The following is a 24,409-nucleotide window of genomic DNA, read 5'->3' on the forward strand; positions in this document are numbered from 1 at the left end:
TTCTGGCTCAAGTTTGATCTCTCTCCTGCACAAATCCAGGGAGCCCCTTGGCTGCTCCTGCGGGAGTCCCCTCTGGGTCCTCAGACCCTGCCTGCCTGCATCGAAAGGAAAGGGAAGAAGGATCACGCCAATAATGAGCCTTCCACGCACATACTGAACCCACCGATACTTCGCAGACACCTTTCATCCCATTTCATTGAGAAGAGTGAGGCTACCCAGCTCAATTCTCTGTACTCTGACCCATAAACTTGCCATATGCCTTAAGTTCATCCTCCCCTCCTCTTCTCTTGCTCAGGACTGATCTGCACTTGTGTCTGGACCCCATTTCCTCCTGCTTCTTCCAGGACCCACCTCTAGTATCCCTTCTCCTGAATATTCCAACTCTCCTTCTCTATTTTCGCCCCCTAAAAGCCAGCTCTAATTCTAAAAATCCCTTTCCTGATATTGTGTTCCCCCTCATTCCTAGTTGAACTCCATTCCTACTCTCGCTCCATTCCTACCCTTCGACCCAAACACTTGAAGCAAGAGCCACACAGGATGCCTCTTTTCTGTGTCCCACCCACGCAGGGCAGTATCATTCCTATCTCCCGCTGAGTTATTACCGCTACACTCATCAAAATCAGCTTTCTCCAAGGGGCCCAAACCATTGGACAGTTTTCATCTTTATCTTCCCTGACTTTTTTTTAGGTTTTGATGCCTTTAGCATTGTTGAACATTTGTAATAAAGATTCTCGACTTCCTCGACCCCCATGCAGCCGGAAACCCCTGGTCTCTTGGCACCTCTCTCAGGCTGCTCTCATGTCGTGTCCTCCAGAGTCATTGTCACCAGTACATTACGATGAACTAATACCAGAAGGTACGAAACACTTGGAAGTTGCAACTTCCTGCAGGTGGCACCAGAGCCGCAGGATCACCGGCAGGTAGGCTGAGCAGGGGCTGTGGAAAAGTTGGTGCTGCTCTTTATTTTTCATGAAAATACTCAGCGCTCTGGATCTGGGGGAGCCACGTGGCCCAGGGGTCTCCTCGGCGCATGTTAATCCTTCAAGGCTCACCCAGTCGTGGGCGGAGGCAGGACTGAGTCACATGAATAACTTGCACGCGGGGGGAGGCCAAATAGTCCTTTGGAAAGCAGAGTTCAACAACTTAAAAATCAATTTTTTGTACTAAGATAGCCAAAAATGGTTGCTCGTGGTTTCTTCTGTTTCTTTAACTAGGGTTACCAGAACACAGCTTTGTGTTAGAAATGCAAGGTCAGCAGTCTTGCCTAATGAGGTCTGGAGCCTGCTGGTATTGTGTCTGAGCCCCTGGGGCTGTTCAGTGGGGGGTGGTGGCACTTTCTGATTTTCCAGTTGCTGAGAAGTCCACAGGCCCCCTGTGGACATATTAAATGGCCACAAACTACCCTGGAGCTTTGGGCTGCCACATGGGGCCTGACTCTACACAAGCCTTGCGGTGGGCTCGTGGGGAGCACTTACCTCTTAGAGCTGGCCACGTAGACCCCTGCCACTCGGTGGGTGACTTTCCATCAAAGCCTGTGACCTGACAGAGCCTTGATTCTGAATGAAGCCAAGCAGGAAACGGTGTAGTTGGAAACAGTGGATTCGCCACTTGTGGGAAGGTTACAACGATTCCCACTGTGGCTACAGACAAGAGCCAGCTTTGTGTGTCCTGTGTTGCTGAAAGGTCCCCGTAAAAGTTCACTTGTTGAAGGCAACACGGAATGTCAGAGCTGACAGGGACCACAGAGACCAGCCAACCCAACCTTCTCGTTCTTTTTTACTTTTTTTTTTAATTTTTTTAAAATGTTTTTATTTGTTTTTGAAGGAGAGAGAGATCCAGAGCATGAGTGGGGGAGGAGCAGAGAGAGAGGGAGACACAGAATCCGAAGCAGGCTCCAGGCTCCGAGCTGTCAGCACAGAGCCCGATGCGGGGCTCGAATCCACAAATGGTGAGATCATGACCTGAGCCGAAACCGGACGCTCAACCGACCGAGCCACCCAGGCGACCCATCCTTCGCGTCCTTCGTGACATAGATTTCAAAATGCGGATTGTGGTTTGAGCCTCATCGTTGCCTCCGGCCACATGATTTCAAAATTTTTTACATCCCTTCAATGTTAAGCTATTTGTTACTGACCGCAGTGCAAGAAACGACAGCCAGGTAAAACATGGAGATTTTTGAAGCTAAATCCTTCATACCAACTGCTTCCAGGACCTCCCTCATCTCTTTATTAACCTGTGACCAACTGACTTCTGTTCTCACTCTGTACAGAAACAGCTCTCAAGGCCTTTGTGCTCCCCATCCTCTTGTGTTCGTATGCTGTCTCCATAGACTCATTCTTCAAAGTGTGGTTCGAACACCGAAAAGGTCTCCCGTTCCGCTCACGTTCATCATCAATGGCCTTTTGTTCTAGTTAAAACCCCTTTCGTGGGGTTTTGTTCCTTGCAAGCAAACTAGTGTGGGGGAGTAATATTTTTTTAAATGAAACAAATCCCTGCATCCCTCCACACCCATCGCTTCCTTTTTTCCCTTGGTCTTTGCATGCCTTTGAACAGAATCTTTCAAGGAAAGGATAACTTACTTTGCTTAAAGGCAACAGGAATAGTTAGCAGTCCAAGCTGCTGCCTCCCATCCTGTGCCAAGCACATCATGTAGATGATCTCATTTAACCTGGAAACATCCACATGGAGGTAGGTCCTACACCGTGTCCATTTTTCAGGTGATAAAATAGAAGTACAAGGTCAAATAACTTGCCTTACCGAGCAGTGGAGCTGGGATTTGAACCTCTCACCATTTACCCAGTTAGAGATTATAAAGCCTCCATGAAAAGCCACCTCCACAAATGATGGCGCTGTTACCAAACTGCAGCTCAGTTGTGTCATTTCCCCCTCCCTTCCTTTCAGTTACTGTTTAAACTTGGGCCTGGGGTTCTTTGACCTCCCGGGGATAAAAGGAGCTGAACCTAGGTTCCTGCAGAGTCAGACTGACCCAATTCCAGTCTTCTGGTCTCCAAGCCGCCGCCTGCCAGCCACCAGCAGAGACGCCTCGGCCTCTACATTATTAGCTGTGGGTTCTCTTTTCACGTAGACTCTCCCATAAAGTGTTTATCTTCCTATATTCGAGGAAGGGCAAAAAGATATTTGCACTTTCCCACATGGAGGAATTTCCCCGTTTCTACTCAGAACAGCTATCTTGAAATAGCCCATGCCTTGGGCTAAGCAGAACTCTCCTGTGGCCTGGGTAGAAGACTGTGTTGTGCTCCAGGCCACTGTGTTATATCAGTGTGGCACCAACTGTGTGGGTTTTGCAAGGTAAGAAGGGACCTCTTGTTTGCTCGAGGTAGTTGGTTTGGAATCACTCTGCTCCTTCCAAGCAGTGGTTCTGTTCTTGAGAAATTCAGAATCCTTGACAGAAGCCCTCGCTTTCCTCAGGCAGCTTTCTAGAACTCAGAGAAGTTAATCTCTGCAGCAAACTCTGACAAAATCGCATTTGCCCTTTCTTTCTTCCTTCTGTTGACTTCCCAGGAGATTTAAAACATCCTGAGATGTTCTTTTAAAGACTGGTGTTTCAGAGCACCTGGGTGGCTCAGTGCGTTGAGCGTTTGACTCTTGATTTTGGCTCGGGTCAGGATCCTAGAGTCACGGGACTGAGCCCTGCATCTGGGCGCTGAGCGTGGAAGCTGCTTAAGATTCTCTCTCTTTTTCCCTCTGCCCCTCTCTCCCACTCTCTCTCTAAAATAAGAAAAATAAAAAACAAACAAAGACTGGTGTTTCTGAAGTTAGCAGTGACTTCTCAGAGTCTGCCTCATTTCAACCCCACTGAGGTCACAGCCATTGCCACAAAAAAAATGGCTCAATTGTCTTTAAACTAGACTGAGAGTAGGCTCTATGGGAGTTCTGAGTGCTCTTGGGTAGGCTCTTTAATATGGCAAATACAAATCCCAGTCTACATCTCAGATTTGCAAGCATGATGACTTTATTTTTTAATAGTCAAATTTCATGATTCCATATCCTTTTCTGCTGAGGGGCTAAACTCCATCTTGTTCTATGCAATGTTCCTTCTCAACACCCAGAAGGCTGAGAGGAATAAGATTTCCTGCTCTGGGATACAGGATAATCAGGGGGAAGCGGTCAGAATGGTGACATTGGCGGGTCCTAAAGAAAGGCAGGCCCCATGGAAGCAGTATAATCCCTACATGTAGATTTATGGGCTTCAGGAAGACAGGAAGACACCAGGAGAGAAAAATGGCTGTGATGTGTCTTGGCAGCCAAGGCCTTATCCAGCCTCACAAAGAATATCTACACCAGGTTGGCTGAGAACGTTCAGAGTGGCTTGGGAGAAACAGACAAGTTTCTGACAGAGCCATTCATGTGGCAATGAGGTGTCTCTATGGAGCCTATATGGACTGATATCCAAAGACCCCAGGGGGTGAGGAGTGTCTCAGGAGCCACCCCCACAAGGGCATTGAGGAGCAGATAACTGCCAGCCCTCTTCTCTCAGTCATTCCTGATGCCTTGGTGCTATATAAATCTCATGGAACTTCAACAGCTTGGGGGAGCAAGATGCAGGAGTGAAAACTTCAAGGGACTGAGATACAATTTTGCATCCACAGCAAATTGGGAGGTCAAAACTGAAAGCAAGTTGAGTCTGGGAAAAATATAGAAAATTATCATTCATGCACACCTGAATCTGTGAAGCTAGACTTGTATACCAGTCCTAGTGAAGTATGGATTCATCAAAAGAACTCAGAAGAATCTCATGGAAAGAAGATCTGGAGGTACACCTGAGCTTTGCGGGGATGAGAAAACCAGGAGCAGTTGCTGCCTGTGTCTTTGACTGTCCCTTCTAATCAGCTTTTTCTCTGGACCATGGGGCCAATCTCCTGTCTGTAAAGACGAGACAGAGGCGCACGGCTTTCTCTTCTGACTCATAGTCCCTGTTCCTCCATAACTTCGGTGAACATGGGTCTTTGGTTGGTGCTCACTAAGGAGCCATGTCCTTGTGAACCACTGGCCCTGTGGCTGCCACAAAATCATTGCATTCATAGTGCCTCTTGGTTGAAATGTTCTCGTTTGCCAGGGTAATGCCCTTTTGATCAGGAACCCACCCGGTTCAATTCTGCAGGGTCAGAAGGTGAGGAGTCAGGTAAATCAGACATGACTGCTCAAAGCAGTCACATCATCCAAGGTATATAGGTTGGAAAGTTTCAGAGAAGAGGGTCTTGGTCCCAGAGGCTTTGCCCAGTCTCGAACTCCCCCATGTTAAAATTACTGCTGTACATGTCTTGTACACCTCTTTACCTTGTAACGTTCTTGAAAGTAGAAGCTCTAATTCATCTGTTTGGGCCATGATATCTTTGTGTGCCTTCTGCATCTGGGAGGGTTCAGCGAGCACCTGCTGAATGAGTGCACATCTCTCTAGTCTTACACCTTCGTATCTCTGCATTCATTTTCTGTTCTCTATACCTTTATTTCTGAGCGAACAGCATTCTGGTTAAAAACCAAATAGAATAATTCTGGTTGCTGAGGTGTCACAGGTGAGGGCCAGCCAAAATGATTAGACTTGAGTATGACCCTGCTGCATGTGGATTTCCTGATGAGACACTCTTAGGAAACATCCTGAGAGTCACCATGGTTACAGTTGGGCTTTCCCTAACAACCGAGCATCTTAGTTCCTCATCATTATAGAGCTATCTTAACCACTATGGAAATTAGCTAGAGACCACATTCAATCTTTGAAGCATTTAAGTGATAGATTACAACTAATTGAAAGAAGAGGAGTGAGTGGCACTCTACAGGGAGACAATTCCTAGTCCCTTTTTGACACTTGGAACGATCTTTCTAAATTAAAAGCTTCAAGTTTATTAGTAATCATCCCCTCGGTTTGAGTCAAGAAATGAAACTATTTCAAGTTTCTCTGTGTGCTAATTAAAAGAGCTCTGTTTCAATGGCAGAGCTGTCCTGATGCCAATGATGATAAAAGAGAATCATAAAGTTTTGAGCCTAGAGGGAGTTTACAGATCATTTAATCTAATCCTTTCATTTTATAGGGGAGGAAACTGAAGCCGCTATAAGGTATGTGACTTGTCACACAGGTAGAGCCCAAGCTATAACTCCCAACCACCTGGTCCAGGGTTCTTCATCCTCAAGAAGATCAGAACTACTATGGGCAGTGGGGTGAAGCCAGAAATTACTATCATGGGGTGATTTGTAATTTATAATAAGAAATATATATTTTGTCTTAATTTTTTGTTTGTCTTAAAACCCTTGGAAGTTCCTGGGTGATGAGAAGGATAAAAAGTGTCTCTTTTGTTATGTTACTGAAGCTTTTTGGAAAGCCCCAGGTAACCTTAAAGATGGAGGCTCCTTGCCCAGGGAACCAATCCTGCGATTAGAAGGTAGGGACTTTCAGTCCCATTCCCAGACCCCCAAGGAGGGGAGAGGGGCTAGAGATTGAGCTCAATAACTAATGGCCAATGATTTAATCAGTCGTGCTTATGTAATGATGCCTCCATGGAAACCCAAAAGGAAGGGGTTTGGAGAGTTTCCAGGTTGGTGAACTGGAATGTTTCCATGTGCCACTGGGCCAGGCCCCAAACTGCATGAGAACAGAAGTTCCTTTGTTTTTGACCTTGCCCTATATATCTCTTCACCTGGCTGTTGGTTCCGATAACAAGTTTCAAGTTCAAGTTGACTCCTACAAGTTGATTCTTTCAAGTTTTTTCTGCGTAGCTGGGGTGCAGGGGCCCAAGAGCAGCTGGCTCTAGGGGTCCCAAACAGACGGGGTTCAACCACTCACCACTGATAAAATCCGAAGGCAGAGAGGCCAGCAGTGGTGAAACAAGAAAGGAATTTATTTCCGTCAGGCTAACACTGGGAAGGAGGACTAGAGACCCAAAGACTATCTCCAAAGTGCTGAAAAAACTTCCAGGTTTATGGAAGGAAAATGTGGGACAAAGGTCAGTGGGTCCGTGCAGGTGGGCTGTATGTCTCTCAGGGATGCTCAGAAACTGGCTAGAGGAATCCATGGGCCTGCCTGAGCTCCCTGGTAAAATGAGAGTGCCCAGTGATTTCTTACCATGGACCAGGCACCGTGCTCAACAAGAAATCCTCATGAGCTAGCTAAACCACACAACCCACGATAGGATCAGCATTTTCTTCATTTTACAGACCAGGGGACCCAAGCTAAGACAAATGAAAGATTTGCCCAAGGTCACATACCAAAGTCACTAACTAGTACCCAAGCTGGCATTTGCTCTCAGATCTCTTAAGGTACCCTACCTGTGTTCTTAACCAGAGGTGATATTTGAGTAGAGCCTTTTGGGGCACACCGATTAATAGTCTGGGGCCTCTCGGGGGAATCTTGTTCTGCACTGCCCATGTGTTAAACTTATGTGAGTACCTGAGGCTGTCAGGAGAAATTCTGCATGTCCATATCAGCCTGAGCTGAACCGGCCCTTCAGCCCTGGGCTGATTTATATGGGAAGCTGCCCCTCCAACTTGGGTAGAACGGATCCTGCCAGGGGTGGGGGCCAGGGAGAGGCAGGAAGTAGAGAGCAGTTCCCTTAGAGAAGTAGGGTGAGGCTGCCAGGAGAATGGAGGGCTGCTGAGCAGGAGAAACATGTCTGTTCAAGAGCAAAACAAATTACAGATTGTCTGCTGACGAAAAGGTCAAAATTGGATTCCACGCTGTAAAAAGGAAAAAAAAAAAAAAAAACGCTTCATTACAGAACTAAAAAAGGAAAGGAAGGGGATATGAAGTCATCCTTAATTTGATTAGGAACAAAATATCACCAGCGTCGATGGCCTCTGTGGCACATTCGTTAGCATTTTGTCAGACTTCTTAGTTGCAGAGAACACAGCCAGGGAAGCGCAGCACCCAGAGAGGTTGATCTAGAAGGCCCCTGGTTTTATTGGTCAAGCCCTGTTCTTGGCAGATTCTGCTCACATCCGTTTTACCAGAAACCTCACACCTGGGCGGAGGCTTTTCCTCTCTATGAGCATGTGCCCCAAATCAGAAGGGGAGAGTTTCTGCCCAGGACTCTTGGGCCTTGATTAATCCCTCTGATAGTGGCTCCAAAAATTTCAATGAAATTACTTGACGGGCCGTCCTTTAACATTCATACAAATGAGGCTCACATTTGATAAGCAATGATTATGTCCTCTTATCGCCTCCCACTCTCAGTCGTTCGGCCCACACGTTTGCTTGAGCCAGCGCAGCAGGTATACATTGAAGACACAGCAGTAAGCGGAACGCGCCCCTTGGCCTTCTGGAACTCAGGCGGGTCAGGGGAACCGTCTGCCTCACGGCTGGTGTGACAGTCCCACCTCCTTAACTACCAATTCCCCTAGCCTCCCTTTGTCACCACCTCCTGCTAGCACATTTCACCCCGCCGTAGAGGTCGCCCGGCTGGGGGGTGGGGGTGGGGGGAGCACGCGCCCTCTGCCCGCGACGACTGCACGGGCGCAGGGCCCCCGCACCAGCCCCGTTCGGTTTCGCCAGCGGCCTGGGAGAAGGTCGGGCCGGGCCTGTCGCTGATGGGGCGCAACAGCTGCAGGTCGCAAATGGCGCTCCCGCCCCGGCCCAGCCCCCGCCCTGGCTGGGGGCGGCGCCCCCCGGCCGGGCTGCGGGCCCCGGCCGCGGGCGGAGAGGGGGCGGCGCAGGTAGCTGGGCGGCCGCCCCGGAGTAAGCGCGGGCGCGGGGCCGCCGCGGCGGGATGGGGCGGCTCGGGGCCCGCCGCCTCTTCCTGCTCGCCGCCTGCCTGGGGCTCTGCGGGGCGCGCGGGGCGCTCGGAGGTACGCGCCTAACTCCCCCTCCCGGTTCCTTCCCCGGCCGGTCGCGCCGAGCCCGTGAGCGGAGGGTGGGCGAGCAGAGGCCAGGGCGCGCGGGGGACTCTCCCCGGACTCCGGGGGCCCCGGAAACCCCGCGACGACCCTGACTCTGCCTCTCGGGTTGGGCTTTCCCGAGCCGGGCGGCGGGGAGGAGACGGCTCGGCCCTGCGCGGTGGTGGCCGCGCGGCCGCGCGAAACTTCCAGCTCCCGCCCCGCGCGGCCCGGCCCCGCTGGTTCCGGGGAGCCCCGGGGTGGGGGCTGTTCCCGAGGTCCGCGCGGCCCTCGCCGCCGCTGGGGGGTTTCAGAGTTGGACTCCTGGTGGCACTCGGACGAGCGGGACGAACGAATCCTGTCGTCCTCCCTTGCGGCTCTGCGCCTTCCCCAGGCCGGGTGAGGGGTCCTGGGCTGCACAGGACCGGCCCGAGTTTGGGGCCTTAAACTCGTGAAATTCTTTGGTCGCTGGCCTGGCCTGTTGTTCTGTAAGTCCCTCCACCAGTCCGCCTACATTTTCTGTACCTCATTCACTGGAAATGCTTTGCACTTCCATTGCGCTTTCCAGAAGTCAAGGATTACTAATAAAAGCATGATTATTTAGACTTTTTACATAACCGAGCCCTGCACTTGGGCCTTCCCGCCCACCATGGCTCCCTGAAATTTAATTTAGTTCAATGAAAGACTTCCTTTGTGACTTTTTAAAGATAACACATTCTAAATCTACGGCCTTGGGCCTCTTTGTAGGATTCGGATTAAATTCTGAACGCTTATTTACTGCACGTTAGGCATAGAATAGGCAAACAGTGCCATTGCCGCCTACACCGCCTGGTGATTTCACTGGGCGCTTCAGAGTAATGTTGCAGCCGTAATGGCATCTGGAGTATGGACACTTCACTCTCCTCTTACCCTTGTTGCTCTGTTCCAAGCTCCTCCTCTCCACCCTCCTCCCTCCTTCCTGAATCCTGCCAGGACTGAAGGGTGGATTGGCCTGGGCTTGGAGGTCTAGGGCTGCGTAACTGAGGCTTTGATGTGGCTTTGAGAGGGAGGGTTCCAGTTGTACAACGGGGAGATCTGGGAGGGCAGTGCATGGTTCTGATTGGGTGGTGATCAGGGATAAGCCAGTAATCCAGTGGCTGGGGTAGGGGGATGGTAAATCCAAGCTTTGGAGTCAGATGGGCTTCAACTTGGGTGCTATCATATGTTCCCAGAATGTCTTTGCGAAAGTGACTTTCCTTTCTCTAGGTCTTAATTTTGCATCTGTAGAATTGAGATAATCGCTTCTTCAGGGAGGCTTGAAGAAAATACTCTATACGACTTATTCACAGCCGAAGAACTACTCAGTAATTCTCATTTCCCTCATTTTCTATGGATTAGCATCTTTCTTTGTCATCCATGCAATTGATTTGGGAATGAGGCTAAGAACCTATGGATTAGATACCTATTTAGGGGTACGGAATGTGGATAGGGAATGTTTCTTGAAGAATTCCATGGGGTGCCTGGGTAGCTCAGTCCATTGAGTATCTGACTCTTGATTTGGCTCAGGTCATGGTCTCACTGTTCTGTTCCTGGGATCAAGCCCCGCTTGGGGTGTGGTGCTGACAGCACAGGAGCCTGCTTGGGATGCTCTCCCTCTCTCTGCCACTCTCCCACTCATGCACTCTTTCTCTCAAAATAAATAAATTCTACGTTTATTATTATTTCTTTTTAATTTAAATCCAAGTTAGTTAATATACAGTGTACTAATGATTTCATGAGTAAAATTTAGTGATTCCTCACTTACATATAACCCCCAGTGCTCATCCCAACAAGTGTCCTCCTTAATTCCCCTTCCCCATTTAGCCTTTCCCCCCACCCAACATCCCACCATCAACCCTCAGTTTGTTTTCTGTATTTAAGAGTCTCTTATGGTTTGTCTCCCTCCCTGTTTTAATATTATTTTTGCTTCCCTTCCTTTATGTTCATCCGTTTGTATCTTAAATTACACATGTGAGTGAAATCATATGGTGTTTGTCTTTCTCTGTGTGACTTATTTTGCTTAGCATAATACACTTTAGTTCCATCCACGTTGGTGCAAATGGCGAAATTTCATTCTTTTTGATCGCTGAGTAATATTCCATTATATATATATAGACATATATGTAGACATATATATAGAGACATATATAGAGAGTAATATTCCATTATATATATATAGACATATATGTCTCTCTCTCTCTCTCTCTCTATATATATATATATATATATGTCTATATATATGTCTACATATATGTCTATATATATATAATGGAATATTACTCTATACTCTCTCTATATATATAGTATATATATATATATATATACTATATATATATAGACATATATGTCTCTCTCTCTCTCTCTCTCTCTATATATATATATATAAATATATATATATATATATACCACATCTTCTTTATCCATTTGTCAGTTGGTGAACATTTGGGCTCATTCCATACTTTGGCTATTGTCACTAGCACTGCTATAAACATTGGGGTGCATGTGTTGCTTCGAATCAGCACTCCTGTATCCTTTGGATATATACCTAGTAGTGCAAATGCTGGCTTGGAGGGTAGTTCCATTTTTAAGTTTTTGAGGAACCTCCATCTGTTCTCCAAAGTGGCTGCACCACTTTGCATTCCCACCAGCAATGCAAAAGAGATCCCCTTTCTCCGCATCCTCACCAACATCTGTTGTTGCCTGAGTTGTTAATTTTAGCCATTCTGACAGGCGTGAGGTGGTATCTCATTGCGGTTTTGGTTTGTATTTCCCTGTATTTCCCTGATGATGAGTGATGTTGAGCATTTTTTCATGTGTCTGTTAGCCATCTGGATGTCTTCTTTGAAAGTGTCTATTCATGTCTTTTGCCCATTTGTTCTCTGGATTCTTTGTTTTTTGGGTGTTGAGTTTGATAAGCTCTTTATAGGGATACTAACCCTTTCTCTGATATGTCATTTGCAAACATCTTCTCCCATTCCATCAGTTGCATTTTAGTTTTCTGATTGTTTCCTTCCCCACGCAGAAGCTTTTTGTCTTGATGAGGTTCCAATAGCTCACTTTTGTTTTTGCTCCCCTTGCCCCAGAGACCTGTCGAGTAAGAAGTTGCTGTGGCCGAGGTCAAAGAGGTTGTTGCCTGTTTTCTCCTCTAGGATTTTGATGGCTCCCTGTCTTACATTTAGGTCTATCATCCATTTTGAGTTTATTTTTGTGTGTGGTGGGAGAAAGTGGCCCAGGTTCGTTCTGTGTGCCACTGTCCAGTTTTCCAACACCATTTGCTGAAGAGACTATTTTTCATTGGCTATTCCTTCCTGCTTTGTCAAAGATTAGTTGACCATATGTTTGTGGGTCCATTTTTGGGTTCTCTATTCTGTTCCATTGATCTATGTGTCTATTTTTGTGCCAGTACCATACTGTCTTGATGATTAAAGCTTTGTCACACAGCTTGAAGTCCAGAATTATGATGTCTCCAGCTTTGCTTTTCATTTTCAGGATTGCTTTGGCTATTCAGGGTCTTTTCTGGTTCCATACAAATTTAGGATTGTTTGTTCAAGCTCTGTGAAGAATGCTGGTGTTATTTTGATAGTGATTGCATTGAATATGTAGATTGCTTTGGGTAGTATCGACACTTTAACAATATTTGTTCTTCCAGTCTATGAGCATGAAATGTTTTTCCTTTGTGTGTGTGTGTGTGTGTGTGTGTGTGTGTGTGTGTGTCTTCTTCAATTTCTTTCATAAACTTTCTATAGTTTTCAGTGTATAGATTTTTCACCTCTTTAGTTAGGTTTATTCCTAGGTATTTTATGGGTTTTGGTGCAGTTGTAAATGGGATCAATTCCTTGATTTCTCTTTCTGATGCTTCATTATTGGTGTTTGGAGATACAACTGATTTTTGTACATTGATTTTATATTCTGTGACTTTGCTGAATTCATGTATCAGTTCTAGCATTTTTTTTTGGTGTAATCCTTTGGGTTTCCACATAGAGTATCATGTCATCTGCATCTGCGAAGAGTGGAAGTTTGGCTTCCTCCTTGCTAATTTGGATGCATTTTATTTCTTTGTGTTGTCTAATTGCTGAGGCTAGGATTTGCAACACTATGTTGAATAACAGTGGTGAGAGTGGACATCCCTGTCATGTTCTTGAACTTAGGGGAAAGCTCTCAGTTCTTTCCCATTAAGGATAATATAAGTGGGGGGTCTTTTCTATATGGCCTTTGTGACTTTGAAGTATGATCCTTCTATCCCTACTTTCTTGGGGGTTTTTATCAAGAAAGGGTGCTGTATTTTGTCAAATGTTGTTTTTTTTTTCTCCATCTATTGAGGGGATCATGTGGTTCTTATCCTTTCTTTTATTATTGTGATGTACCACATTGATTTGTGGATATTGAACCAGCCCTGAATCCCAGTAATAAATCCCACTTGACCGTGGTGAATAATTCTTATAATTATCTTTGGATTCGGTTGGCTAGTATCTTGTTGAGATGCTTGTTTGCATCCATGTTTCTCAGGGAAATTGGTCTGGAGTTCTGCTTTTTCGTGGGGTCTTTGTCTGGTTTTGGAATCAAGGTAATGCTGGCCTCATAAATGATTTTGGGAGTTTTCCTTACATTTCTATTTTTGGAAACAGTTCCAAAAGGATAGGTGTTAACTCTTCCTTAAATGTGTGGTAGAATTCCCCTGGAAAGCCATCCGGCCCTGGACTCCTGTTTGTTGGGAGATTTTCGATTACTGATTCAATTTCTTTACTGGTTATGGGTCTGTTCAAATTTTCTATTTCTTCCTGTTTCACTTAAGGTAGTTTATATGTTTCTAGGAATCTGTCCATTTCTTCCAGGTTGCCCAATTTGTTGGCATATAATTGCTCCTGATATTCTCTTAATATTGTTTGCATTTCAGCAGTATTGGTTGTGATCTCTCCTCTTTCATTCATGATTTTATTTATTTGGGTCCTTCCTTTTTTCTTTTTGATCAATCTGGCTAGAGGTTTATCAATTTTGTTAATTCTTTCGAAGAACCAGCTCCTGGTTTCATTGATGTGTTCTACTGTTTTTGTGATTTTGATATCATTGATTTCTGCTCTAATCTTTATTATTCCCCTTTTGCTGATGGTTTTGGGCTTTATTTGCTGTTCTTTTTCCAGCTCTTTTATGTGTAAAGTTAGATTGTCTATTTGAGACCTTTCTTCCTTCTTTAGGAAGGTCTGGATTGCTATATATTTCCCTGTTATGAGCACCTTTGCTGTATCCCAGAGATTTGGGGCTGTCATGTTTTTATTTTCATTGGCTTCCATGTACTTTTTAAATTTCTCTCTCTCCTGGGGCGCCTGGGTGGCGCAGTCGGTTAAGTGTCTGACTTCAGCCAGGTCACGATCTCGCGGTCCGTGAGTTCGAGCCCCGCGTCAGGCTCTGGGCTGATGGCTCGGAGCCTGGAGCCTGTTTCAGATTCTGTGTCTCCCTCTCTCTCTGCCCCTACCCTGTTCATGCTTTGTCTCTCTCTCTGTCCCAAAAATAAATAAAAACATTGAAAAAAAAGAAAAAAATTTTTTTTAATTTCTCTTTAATTTCTTGGTTAACTCATTCATTCTTTAGTAGGATGTTCTTTAATCTCCAAGTATTCATGGTCTTTCCATGGTTTTTCTTGTGGTTGATTTCTAGTTTCATAGCGTTGTAGTCTGAAAATTCGCAAGGTATGATCTCCAACTTTTTGTGCTTGTTGAGGGCTGATTTGTGACCCAGTATGTGGTCACTTCTGGAGAATGTCCCATATGCACTTGAGAAGAATGTATATTCTGCTGCTTTAGGATGAAGTGTTCTGAATACATCTGTTAAGTCTCTGTGGTCCAAGGTGTCATTTGAAGCCATTGTTTCCTGGTTGATTTTCTGCTCAGATGATCTGTCCGTTGCTGTAAGTGGGGTGTTGAAGTCCCCTGCTATTATGGTATTATCATGAATGAATTTCATTGTTTCTGATTAATTGATTTATGTATTTGGGTTCCTCCACATTGGGGGCATAAATATTTATAATTTTTAGTTCTTTTTGGAGCATAGACCCTTTAATTACGATATAATGCCCTTCATCTCTTGTTACAGTCTTCATTTTAAAATCTAGTTTGTCTGATATAAGTATGTCCACCTGCCAAGTGGCACCTCCCTCCAGAATTTTATCTCAGATGGGGCTGTGTTTCAAAAACCCCACACTTCAGGGGCACCTGGGTGGCTCAGTCAGTTAAGCATCTGAAGTTGGCTCAGGTCGTGATCTCACAGTTCATGAGTTCAAGCCCCACATTGGGCTCTGTGCTGACAGCTCGAAGCCTGGAGCCTGCTTCAGATTCTGTGTCTCCTTCTTTCTCTGCCCCTCCCCTGCTTGTGCTCTCTCTCACTCTCTCAAAACTAAACATTAAAGAAAAAAAGTTTTAAAAAGAAAAAAAAACCCACACTTCAGAGACCCCCCACTGTTTGGACCCTGGCTAACTCTCTGGAGAAGGTCTCACTGAGCAATGGCTGGGTGCCGGCTTGCCCCAGAAAATGTCCGTGCAATTGTGAAGTGGCAGAGATTCAGAGATTATGGCAAATCACAACACACAGCCATTGCCAGGTTTCACCGCACTCTGTCATCTTTGTCCCAATACCAGCAAACGTGGCTGCTCTCTGGGGTCCGCTCAGATCTCTGCCCGTGTGGAGGCCGTATAGCCTCTACCAAATGCACTCCAGTCGGGGGAACCACTTCTCCCCGGGTGGCACACGGGCCCCTCAGACCCCGCTGCGTGCACTGAGCTTCAGAACTTCAGACTCTGCACTCCACTGTTTATAGAATCCTGGCGGTATTGAAACCCTCTCCTTTCTTCCCGTCAGTGGATTGGGAGAACAGATTTCTTGTTCAGCCCCCTGTGAGTGTTTTCACTCTTTCTCTTTCTCTCCAGCTACTTTCTAAAGAGTGCTTCTCTTGCACAATCCTGATGCACCGCACTCTCCTTCCTTTCTCTTTGTCTCTGTCCCCTCTCTGCAAAAGCAGCTGCTTACCATCCATGGCTTTTCTCTCCCCTGCTCCTGTTCACCTCTCCACACCGCGTACTTATAGAGTTCTGTGGCTCAAGTTATGCAAATTGTTGTGTTAATCCTCAGATCAATTTCCTAGGTGTTCAAAAATGGTTTGGTGCTGATCTAGCTGCATTTCAGGGACGTGACAAGCTCAGGGTCTCCATGCCGCTCTGCATCTTAACTCCTCCTCCTCGTAAATACACTTTTAAAAAAAGAGAATTCCATAGCGTAGACAGTAGCTCCCCCTTATCCGTGGGAGACACATTCTAAGACCCTCAGTGAATGCCTGAAATCACAGATAGTACCAAACCCTATATGTACTATGTCTTTTCCTATAATACATACCTATGGTAAAGTCTAATTTATAAATTAGGCATAGTAGGAGATCACCAAAAACAAGAAAATAGAACAGTTGTGAAAATATACCATATTAAACATTGTATGAATGTGATCTCACTCTCTTAAGATATCTTACTGTACTGCTCTCACCCTTCTTGTGACGCTGTGATATAATGAAATGCCTATGTGAGGAGATGAAGCCGGGTGAATGATGTCAGCCTTGTGACATAGCTTTAGGCTTCTATTGCTCTTCCAAGGATATGTCAGAAGGAGGATCGTCAGCTTCTGGACCATGGTTGACCACGGATAACTGAAATCGTAGATTGGCGGGGGGGGGGGAGGGGGGACAACTGTACTGTCAGCATATATACCGTTCTTCATCCATAGCTCTGATTGCAAGACAAATATTGGAGACTGGGGTCTCATCCAAAGCTACTTTGGGGCACTTGGAAGAATATTTTTTGAGTAGCTAGATATGTGATCTGATCTCAGGTTTCTTCCTTACCTCCTTGGATAAATCAGGCTGTTGCTTTGAAGACTCTCCCTGTCAAAGGCTTAGGTGAACTTTTCTCAGTCCCTGGGGAACACTGGGATATGTCCTCAGCTTGGAGAGTGTCCCCACCGCAGGGAGCCACTTTGTCTGATAAACATACTGTCGTGGTAAGGATATCCTTTAGCATATAGGGTATCTCTATTTGCAAATCAAATATCAGTCCTACTGTCACCACCTACTTTCTCAAGGTACAATATACACTTAACACTAGACCCAAGTAGGAAATAGTTCAATAATTTCTCATTTTTTTTTAATGTTTAGTTCATTTTTGGGAGAAAGAGAGAGACAGAATGTGAGCAGGGGAAGAGCAGAGAGAGAGGGAGACACAGGATCCAAAGCAGGCTCCATACTGTCAGCACAGAGTCTGACACGGGGCTTGAACTCACAGACAGCGAGATTATGACCTGAGACAAAATCGGCACCTCAACCGACTGAGCCACCCAGGTGCCCCAATAATTTCTCATTTTTGACTACCTTCTTATCAGATCTCATTAGAGTATTATTGCTTTGACCTCATACCAGCGCTGATGAAGAGCTTGAACAGGAAGAGGAGAAAGCGCCAGCACTTCCAGTTCCTTTGCGTTACTGGCCCTTGCGTTATTTCCATATATTTTTCATCTGTGGCTTATTTGCAGGAATTGTCAAAAGCGACTGACCCTTTTAGTGAGGGTTTGCGGATCTGCGTGTGGTGTGTCACTGAATGGGAAAGAGGATGAGGCCGTTCGGTGTCAACGCATTGTAGGATTCCTGTTGCCCGCCCAGGGAGACTCGAGTACCCAGCAAGTGAGGCATGCGGCTGGTCTCACACAGACGACTGAGACAAGATGCCCATCAATCTGTAAACTAGACACGCATAAAGTCTCAATTCTTACTTTTATAGAACAAGACAACCTGCAAAGTCCTAATATTGTCTTCTGGCTCCACAGTGGATATCTTGGCACCACGCTTTACCATTTCTTTTTTTCTTTTTTTCTCCACTTTGCCATTTCTACCTGAAGCTGGGGTGCCCGAACCCAAATGCTGCCCCCGGCCAGTGTGTCCTGGTGAGCCAAGCAACAGCTGGTGTGGCAGGAGGTGACACGGAGAGGTGAACCGTGGGGCTAGAACACCCAACCGCGCTCATGGTTGCTGTGCTGAATAGGTCCCGGGGTTGCCTGATCAGCTGATTTGCAGGGAGATCAAAGAGTTCAGGTGTTTGATTACAGTCTCTTTCATTTAAAATATCTTAATTAATATTTTAACAAATAGGGGCACCTGGGTGGCTCAGTTGGTTAAGCGACTGACTTCAGCTCAGGTCATGATCTCACGGTTTGTGAATTGGAGCCCCACACTGGGCTCACTGCTGCCGTCACAGAACCCACTTCCAATCCTCCGTCCCCCTCTCCCCCTCACCCCTCCCCTGCTCATGCTTTCTCTCTCAAAAATAAACATTATATATTATATGATATATATTATATAGAATATATGATATATAATATAGTATATACACTATTATATATAGTATATAATATATTACATATATAATATTATATATATTATATACTATACAATATATTATGATATATGACATATACTATATAATATATATACTATATAATATATGATATATCATATAATATATAATTATAATATGTGATATATCATATAATATATATTATATTATATGTATTACATATATTATAATATAATATATATTATATAATATATATGGGCGCCTGAGTGGCTCAGTTGGTTAAGCATCCAATTCTTGATTTCAGCTGAAGTCACGATCTCATGATTCATGAGTTTGAGCCCTGCATCAGGCTCTGAGCTGGCAGTGCAGAGCCTGCTTGGGATTCTCTCTTTCCCTCTCTCTCTCTGTGCCTCCTACATGCGTGTGCTCTCTCTATCTCAAAAATAAATAAACATATATATATATAGTATATACTATATATGTATATATAGTATATACTATATATATAACTTTTATATATATAGTATGTGTATATATCTTTTATATATATATTGTATATATGGTATATATAACTTATATATACTTTATATATAACTTTTATATATATAGCATATATATATAACTTTTGTATATATACATAAATATATATATATATTATATTTAAAAAATAGAGCTGCATAGGCCATACAAAGCACAAACAAAAGTCATAACCTCTGCTTCTGGGGCCCTTCCCAATGCTACTGCTTTATTCACCTCTGCATTCCCAGCATTTAGTCTAGTACCTACAAATGACAGGTGCTCAATAAATACAAGCAACTGAATGACAGAATGTACCCAGGGACTGTGGAAGGCAGAATAATGGCTCTCCAAAGAAGTTCACATCTTAATTCCCAGAACGTAGAATATGTTGCTTTACATGGCAAAAGGGACTTTGCAGATGTGATCATATCATAAGAGGGAGAAGCTGATATGTTGGAAGCAGAGGTGATGGCTGGCTGGGGCCACAAGCCAAGAAACGTGGCAGTCTCTGGAAGCTGCAAAAGGCAAGGAAACAGATTCTCTCCTGGAGCCTCCAGAAGAAATGCAGCCCTGCAGACACCTTGATTTTAGCTCAGTGAGACCTTTCTTGGACTACTAGCCTCCAGAATTGTCAGACGATAAATCTGTGTCATATTAAGCTACTACATTTGTGGTAGGTAGTCTGCTGCAGCAACATTAGGAAATGGAGATGAAAGAGCAAACACAGATGTGCATAAGGGCCACGTGTGGTGCATCCAGGATAGGACATGGGAGCTATGTCACTAAGGAGGGGGTTGTCAGCTCAATCAGCGCCCAGCTAGGGACCAGGACTGCCTCACTACTTCATTTCAGGGGTGCTGTGGAAGCGACGGAGTCTATAGGAATAGCTCCCCCTGGCGTCGTGCAGGACACAGTCTGCGCGACCCTACGCAGCAGGCGTGGAGAATGCCGCCCTGAGAGTAGCGGAGGGCAGGCTACGTGCCGGTTTTCTCTTTGCAACCTGAGCAGTTGGCATAGTGACTAATGTTTGGGGAATGAATGAAAAGTGAGAACCTGGTGGATCCTGTTCTACAACAGCAAGAATTCCACGACTGTGGATTGCTCTGACCCCACCCGGAAACCCAAGATTGGCATCTACACAGTGGCCCTGGGCCTACTCTCCACTCTTTCCCCGCCTCTTACAGTGCCAGCAACACATTTAGCATAGAGATGTGGTGCCAGGGGCCCCCTCTCACCCCCCAGCCCACTAAACAACCACCTATCCTGCAGCCATGGAGAAAATACCTCTTCCTGGTAGACCTTGACTTCCTGTCCCAGCTTATGTGTTAGCAGACCTGAGCTTTGTGGAAGAGAGGTAGAACTCCCCCGCCCCTTGTTGGGGTTTGCATTCAATGAACAAAGGAGGTTGCACCTCTCAGGCATGTTAGATGTTGGAGCTAAGTTATTTCATACTTAGAAGTTGTCTTCTTTCTTAGCGTGCTCCGGATGGTTAGGACGGTTAGTTGTCTCTTGAATAAGTATTCAACTTCCGTTTCATAAAGCATGCAACGTCAATGCCACAGTAAGGCAGTACAGAGATTCCCCGGAGCAGATCTGGGGGTTAAAGTGTGGCTTTCCTGTTCAAGTGCAGTGACCCCCTTCACAGGGTCAGTGTGAGGAAGAGCTGCTTTGTAATGTCAGCCCTCCTCCTACCACCTCATCTTAGGACTCTGTGTAATGCAAATGCTCTAGCAGAGAAGTTTGTTTTTGTTGTTTTGTATTTTAATTTTTCAGACAAGCTTCTACAACTATTATCATCTATGGAATACATTTGGAAGAAAGGCAATGCATGGAAAGGTATAATATAAAATTGCCAACAATGTTATACTATGAAAAGGCAGCCCTAATTCCCAGTGAAAGGAAACAGTTCTGAAATCTTTCTCTCTCTCCCTTTTAAATACTTTTGTAGTTAGTTTTTATCTCACTTTTGTTTTGCCCTCACAGTCACCAGGCTGATCTTTCTAAAATACGGAACTGATATGTCTCTTCCCAACCAAGAACCACGTCTTGGGGGCCTGGGTGGCTCAGTCGGTTAGGCATCTGACTTCAGCTCAGGTCATGATCTCGCGGTTGGTGGGTTCCAGCCCCGCGTCGGGTTCTGTGCTGACAGCTCAGAGCCTGGAGCCTGCTTTGGATTCTGTGTCTCCCTCTCTCTCTGCCCCTCCTCCACTCATGCTCTGTCTCTCTCTCTCTTTCTCTCTCGAAAATAAACATTAAAAAAAATATTAAAATAAATAAATAAATATATACCACATCTTCCCCTGCAGTCTCCTTAATATGGTTTCTAAGGCTCCCCTCCCCCCATCAGTGGGTCCCTGCCCACAAGATCCAGTTAGTTGTTCAGTCAGCCATTTGCTCCCCAAATGTTCTGGAGAACTTCTTGTCACATACGTACCAACAAACGAAGCGAAATGAAACAGAAACTTCTCTCTCAGGGTCCCCCTCTCAGTAAGGGGATATCCAGGCAGAAATCTCAAAATTAATCTGGATTAACCGCCTGTCCTCTCCCTTTCCCTGGACAATCTAGCTTTTTAAATATTTCTTGAACCCACCCACTTCTCCCCTGTCTGCTCCCCACTATCCCTTTGAACCCATTTTCTGTGCTTCAGCCAAAATCATCTAAATTGCAATCATTTCCCTGTTTGGTCCCTTTAGGGCTTTTTTTTGGATAGAGTCTGAACTCTTGCCTTGGCTTACAAAGCCATCATTTATTGAGTGGTTACTATGTGCTGGGCACTCTTGTAGGTACAGAGGATTGAGCAGTGACCAAAACTAGCAAGGGTCCTGCCCTCAAAACTTCACATTCTGTTTGGGGTGGTGTGGCTGGAGCTGGATAATAACCCAGGAAACAAATAAAGAAGGTAACTAGACATGATGTAGGGGCCTCAGAAGGATTAGCCACTTTATTTTTGTTGTTGTCGTTAAATTTATTTATTTATTTGAAGAGAGAGAGCATGAGCAGGGGAAGGGCAGAGACAGCGGATAAGAGAGAATCCCAAGCTCCGCACAGAGCCCAAAGCAGGGCTCGATCTCACGAACCACGAGATCATGACCTGAGCCTAAATCAAGAGTCTGACTCTTAACCAACTGAGCCAGTCAGGCGCCTCAAGGAGTAGCCATTTCAAATTGAAAGTTCAGGGATGGCCTTTCAGCTGGACACAGCAGCAGGCGCCCTCTGACCTTTACCCCCTCATATGTCTGTAGTTTTTGCCTGGCTGCTCCCCTCTCACTCTGTGCAGGTTGGACCTTTGGTTCCTTGCAGTCACTGGTCTCTTTGTCTCCTATTCCTCCCCCTTGTCTCTCTCCTCTTTCTCTCGCCTGTCCCTCATTAGGTCTTTCTGGAAGCCATCTTCCTGCCTGCTGGAAACACCTTTCGTCCATCCCCCTTGACTAGGCTGAGTATCTCTGTTGCGGTCTACATTTCCCAAGTAATAATCAAGCCGATGTAATTGCTTGACTGGCAGTTACGTCATTCACCTTCAAACACCCAGGACCAATCGAGCATTTGGTATATTTGTGGGCAGCATAAGTTCATGCAGGGTGGGCACTTAAATCTGCCAGGGAGGGGCGCCTGGGTGGCGCAGTCGGTTAAGCGTCCGACTTCAGCCAGGTCACGATCTCGCGGTCCGTGAGTTCGAGCCCCGCGTCAGGCTCTGGGCTGATGGCTCAGAGCCTGGAGCCTGTTTCTGATTCTGCGTCTCCCTCTCTCTCTGCCCCTCCCCCGTTCATACTCTCTGTCTCAAAAATAAATAAAAAACGTTGAAAAAAAATTAAAAAAAAAATCTGCCAGGGAGAGACACTTTATGGGCAGATTGCTCCTTTCTTCATAAAAACAAGTTGCTGATATACCAACTTTCTACTCTCACCTGGGTTCGATATATTCTTCTTTTTGAGCAGCTTTCTCTTCTGATAGTCTGCAAACCCTTTGGTCTTAGTAATTTCCTACCTCCGACTCCTGATAGTACTGGCGCATAGGAGGTACCCAATAAATAATAAATCAGAAATCCCTAGACAACACCAAAGCCAAACAAGAAAAACAGAAAGCTGTAGTTTGGAAAAAGAAATGGGAACCATTTCTAGGGTAGAGAAAAATGAATCAAATAATCATCTTCTTGGGAGAAGTTACAGAGAAATATCAATGTTTATTTTTCCTGAAAAGTCTTTTACCCACCTGACTGCCAATCTTTGGCTTCCATTCAACCATTTCACCTTTTATATAAGCACATAAAACCAGGAAGTTGCTCTGAGTTTTGTTCACTTTGATTTGCTCTACACATGTAATGCTGAAGTCACACCTTTTCCTTCACTGCAGGTGGAGATGACCTTTCTCTTTCTAGAATTTCTTGTGCTTTGATTTGCTTTTTACTGTTATTTTGAGGCACTTAACTAAGAGCCACAAAAGTGGGGGCCCATTTGGAGATATGTGAGGACACAACTGGTTCCAGGCTGTCAAACCAGAAGTCTTAAACCCGATTCCTCGTTTTTTTCCCTTGAGGTCATGGAAATTTCTAGCCACCAGCTGAGCCTGGAATTGATTTAGTGCCAGGGAGGTGAGCCGTGGGAAAATAGAACATTACTTAGTCATTCTCAGCAGTAGATTTTATGATTTAGAAAACATTTCCTGGCTTTGAAAACTTAACAATACAGCCTCTAAGTCAGTCAAAAATCAGAGTAAGGGGATTCGTAATGAGAAATTCCAGGACTATACACACCAAGTGGGATAGCTAGTGGGTTTGTAATAAATCGTTTCGTCTCTACAACCTTATTGCTACAATCTGGTTTTACGGAATTATTATGTCATTATTAATGGCTGTTTTTAACTAGAGAGAAGAGTGCTTATACGTATCTGAAAAAGTGTGTAGAGATCAGATTCATCTCTGTAAGAGCTTTGCATCTTAGTGAAAACACTGGATTGGTGGTGGGGAATGCTTGGTTTTTGTCTTCGCTCTGTTTTGAAGTAACTGTTGACTCTACGTAAGTCCCTAAGCTTCTCTAGGCCTGAGTTTACTCAACTATAAAATGAGGGTCTCCTGGGTTAGTGTCTTTTGGTTCAATAAATGCTTGTTTGCTACTTACTTTAGATTGGGTTCCCTAAAAAGAGCAGCATGGGCAGAGATTCTTGTGCAAGTAAATTACTGCATGAGGTGACCAGGAAAGAACTGTAAGAAAGGAGGGAAGCAGGATAGGGCAGGAGAAGAAACTAAGCAAAGATCTGGTTTTAATTGATCTAATATCGGCCTGATCCCAGAGAGGGCTCTGGGATATGAATAGCAACCCAGAGCTCTACGTATTTGATACGTCTGTTTCAATCAGTCAACGACCATAGGTTGCCCTCTAGGGCAGGGGGTATAATTTCACTGAAACTCCAGTTAAGCAGCTGGAGGATGGGTATATGAACCTTTTAAAGGGGATCTCAATGAACTACCAACAAAACCTAAGATACCACCTGTGTGTCAGTCACCGTGTGAGATATTGGAGAGGGAGAGATAAAAAAGAGATGACTCCTGGTCATAGGAAACTCAGGGAATAGTTCAGGAGATAGATGAATAAACAAGTAAGTTCAGTACAACATGGTGAATCCTAGAATAAGGGAATATACAGAGTGTTGTAGGAACAGAGAAGCAGACATTGCA

The 24,409-nt window shown here is 45.2% G+C and overlaps 1 protein-coding gene across 7 annotated transcripts in view; it reads left to right on the forward strand.

Annotated features, from left to right (window-relative positions):
• Nucleotides 1-8,482: 8,482 nt before the first annotated feature.
• The window catches only part of CSPG4B (chondroitin sulfate proteoglycan family member 4B), a 75,364-nt gene continuing 59,437 nt past the window's right edge, over nucleotides 8,483-24,409 (forward strand). For 4 of the 7 annotated variants that reach the window (XM_023260693.2, XR_002745510.2, XR_002745511.2 and 1 more), the window contains exon 1: nucleotides 8,485-8,793. In XM_023260693.2, the coding sequence (XP_023116461.2) occupies nucleotides 8,715-8,793 (79 nt within the window). In that variant the 5' untranslated portion in view covers nucleotides 8,485-8,714. Of the gene's footprint in view, nucleotides 8,794-24,409 lie in introns of all 7 variants that reach the window. The other 3 variants (XM_023260694.2, XM_023260699.2, XM_023260695.2) reach the window with 2 other exon arrangements.

This window comes from Felis catus, chromosome A1 (genome assembly GCF_018350175.1).
Source record: "Felis catus isolate Fca126 chromosome A1, F.catus_Fca126_mat1.0, whole genome shotgun sequence".
Lineage (NCBI taxonomy): Eukaryota > Metazoa > Chordata > Mammalia > Carnivora > Felidae > Felis > Felis catus.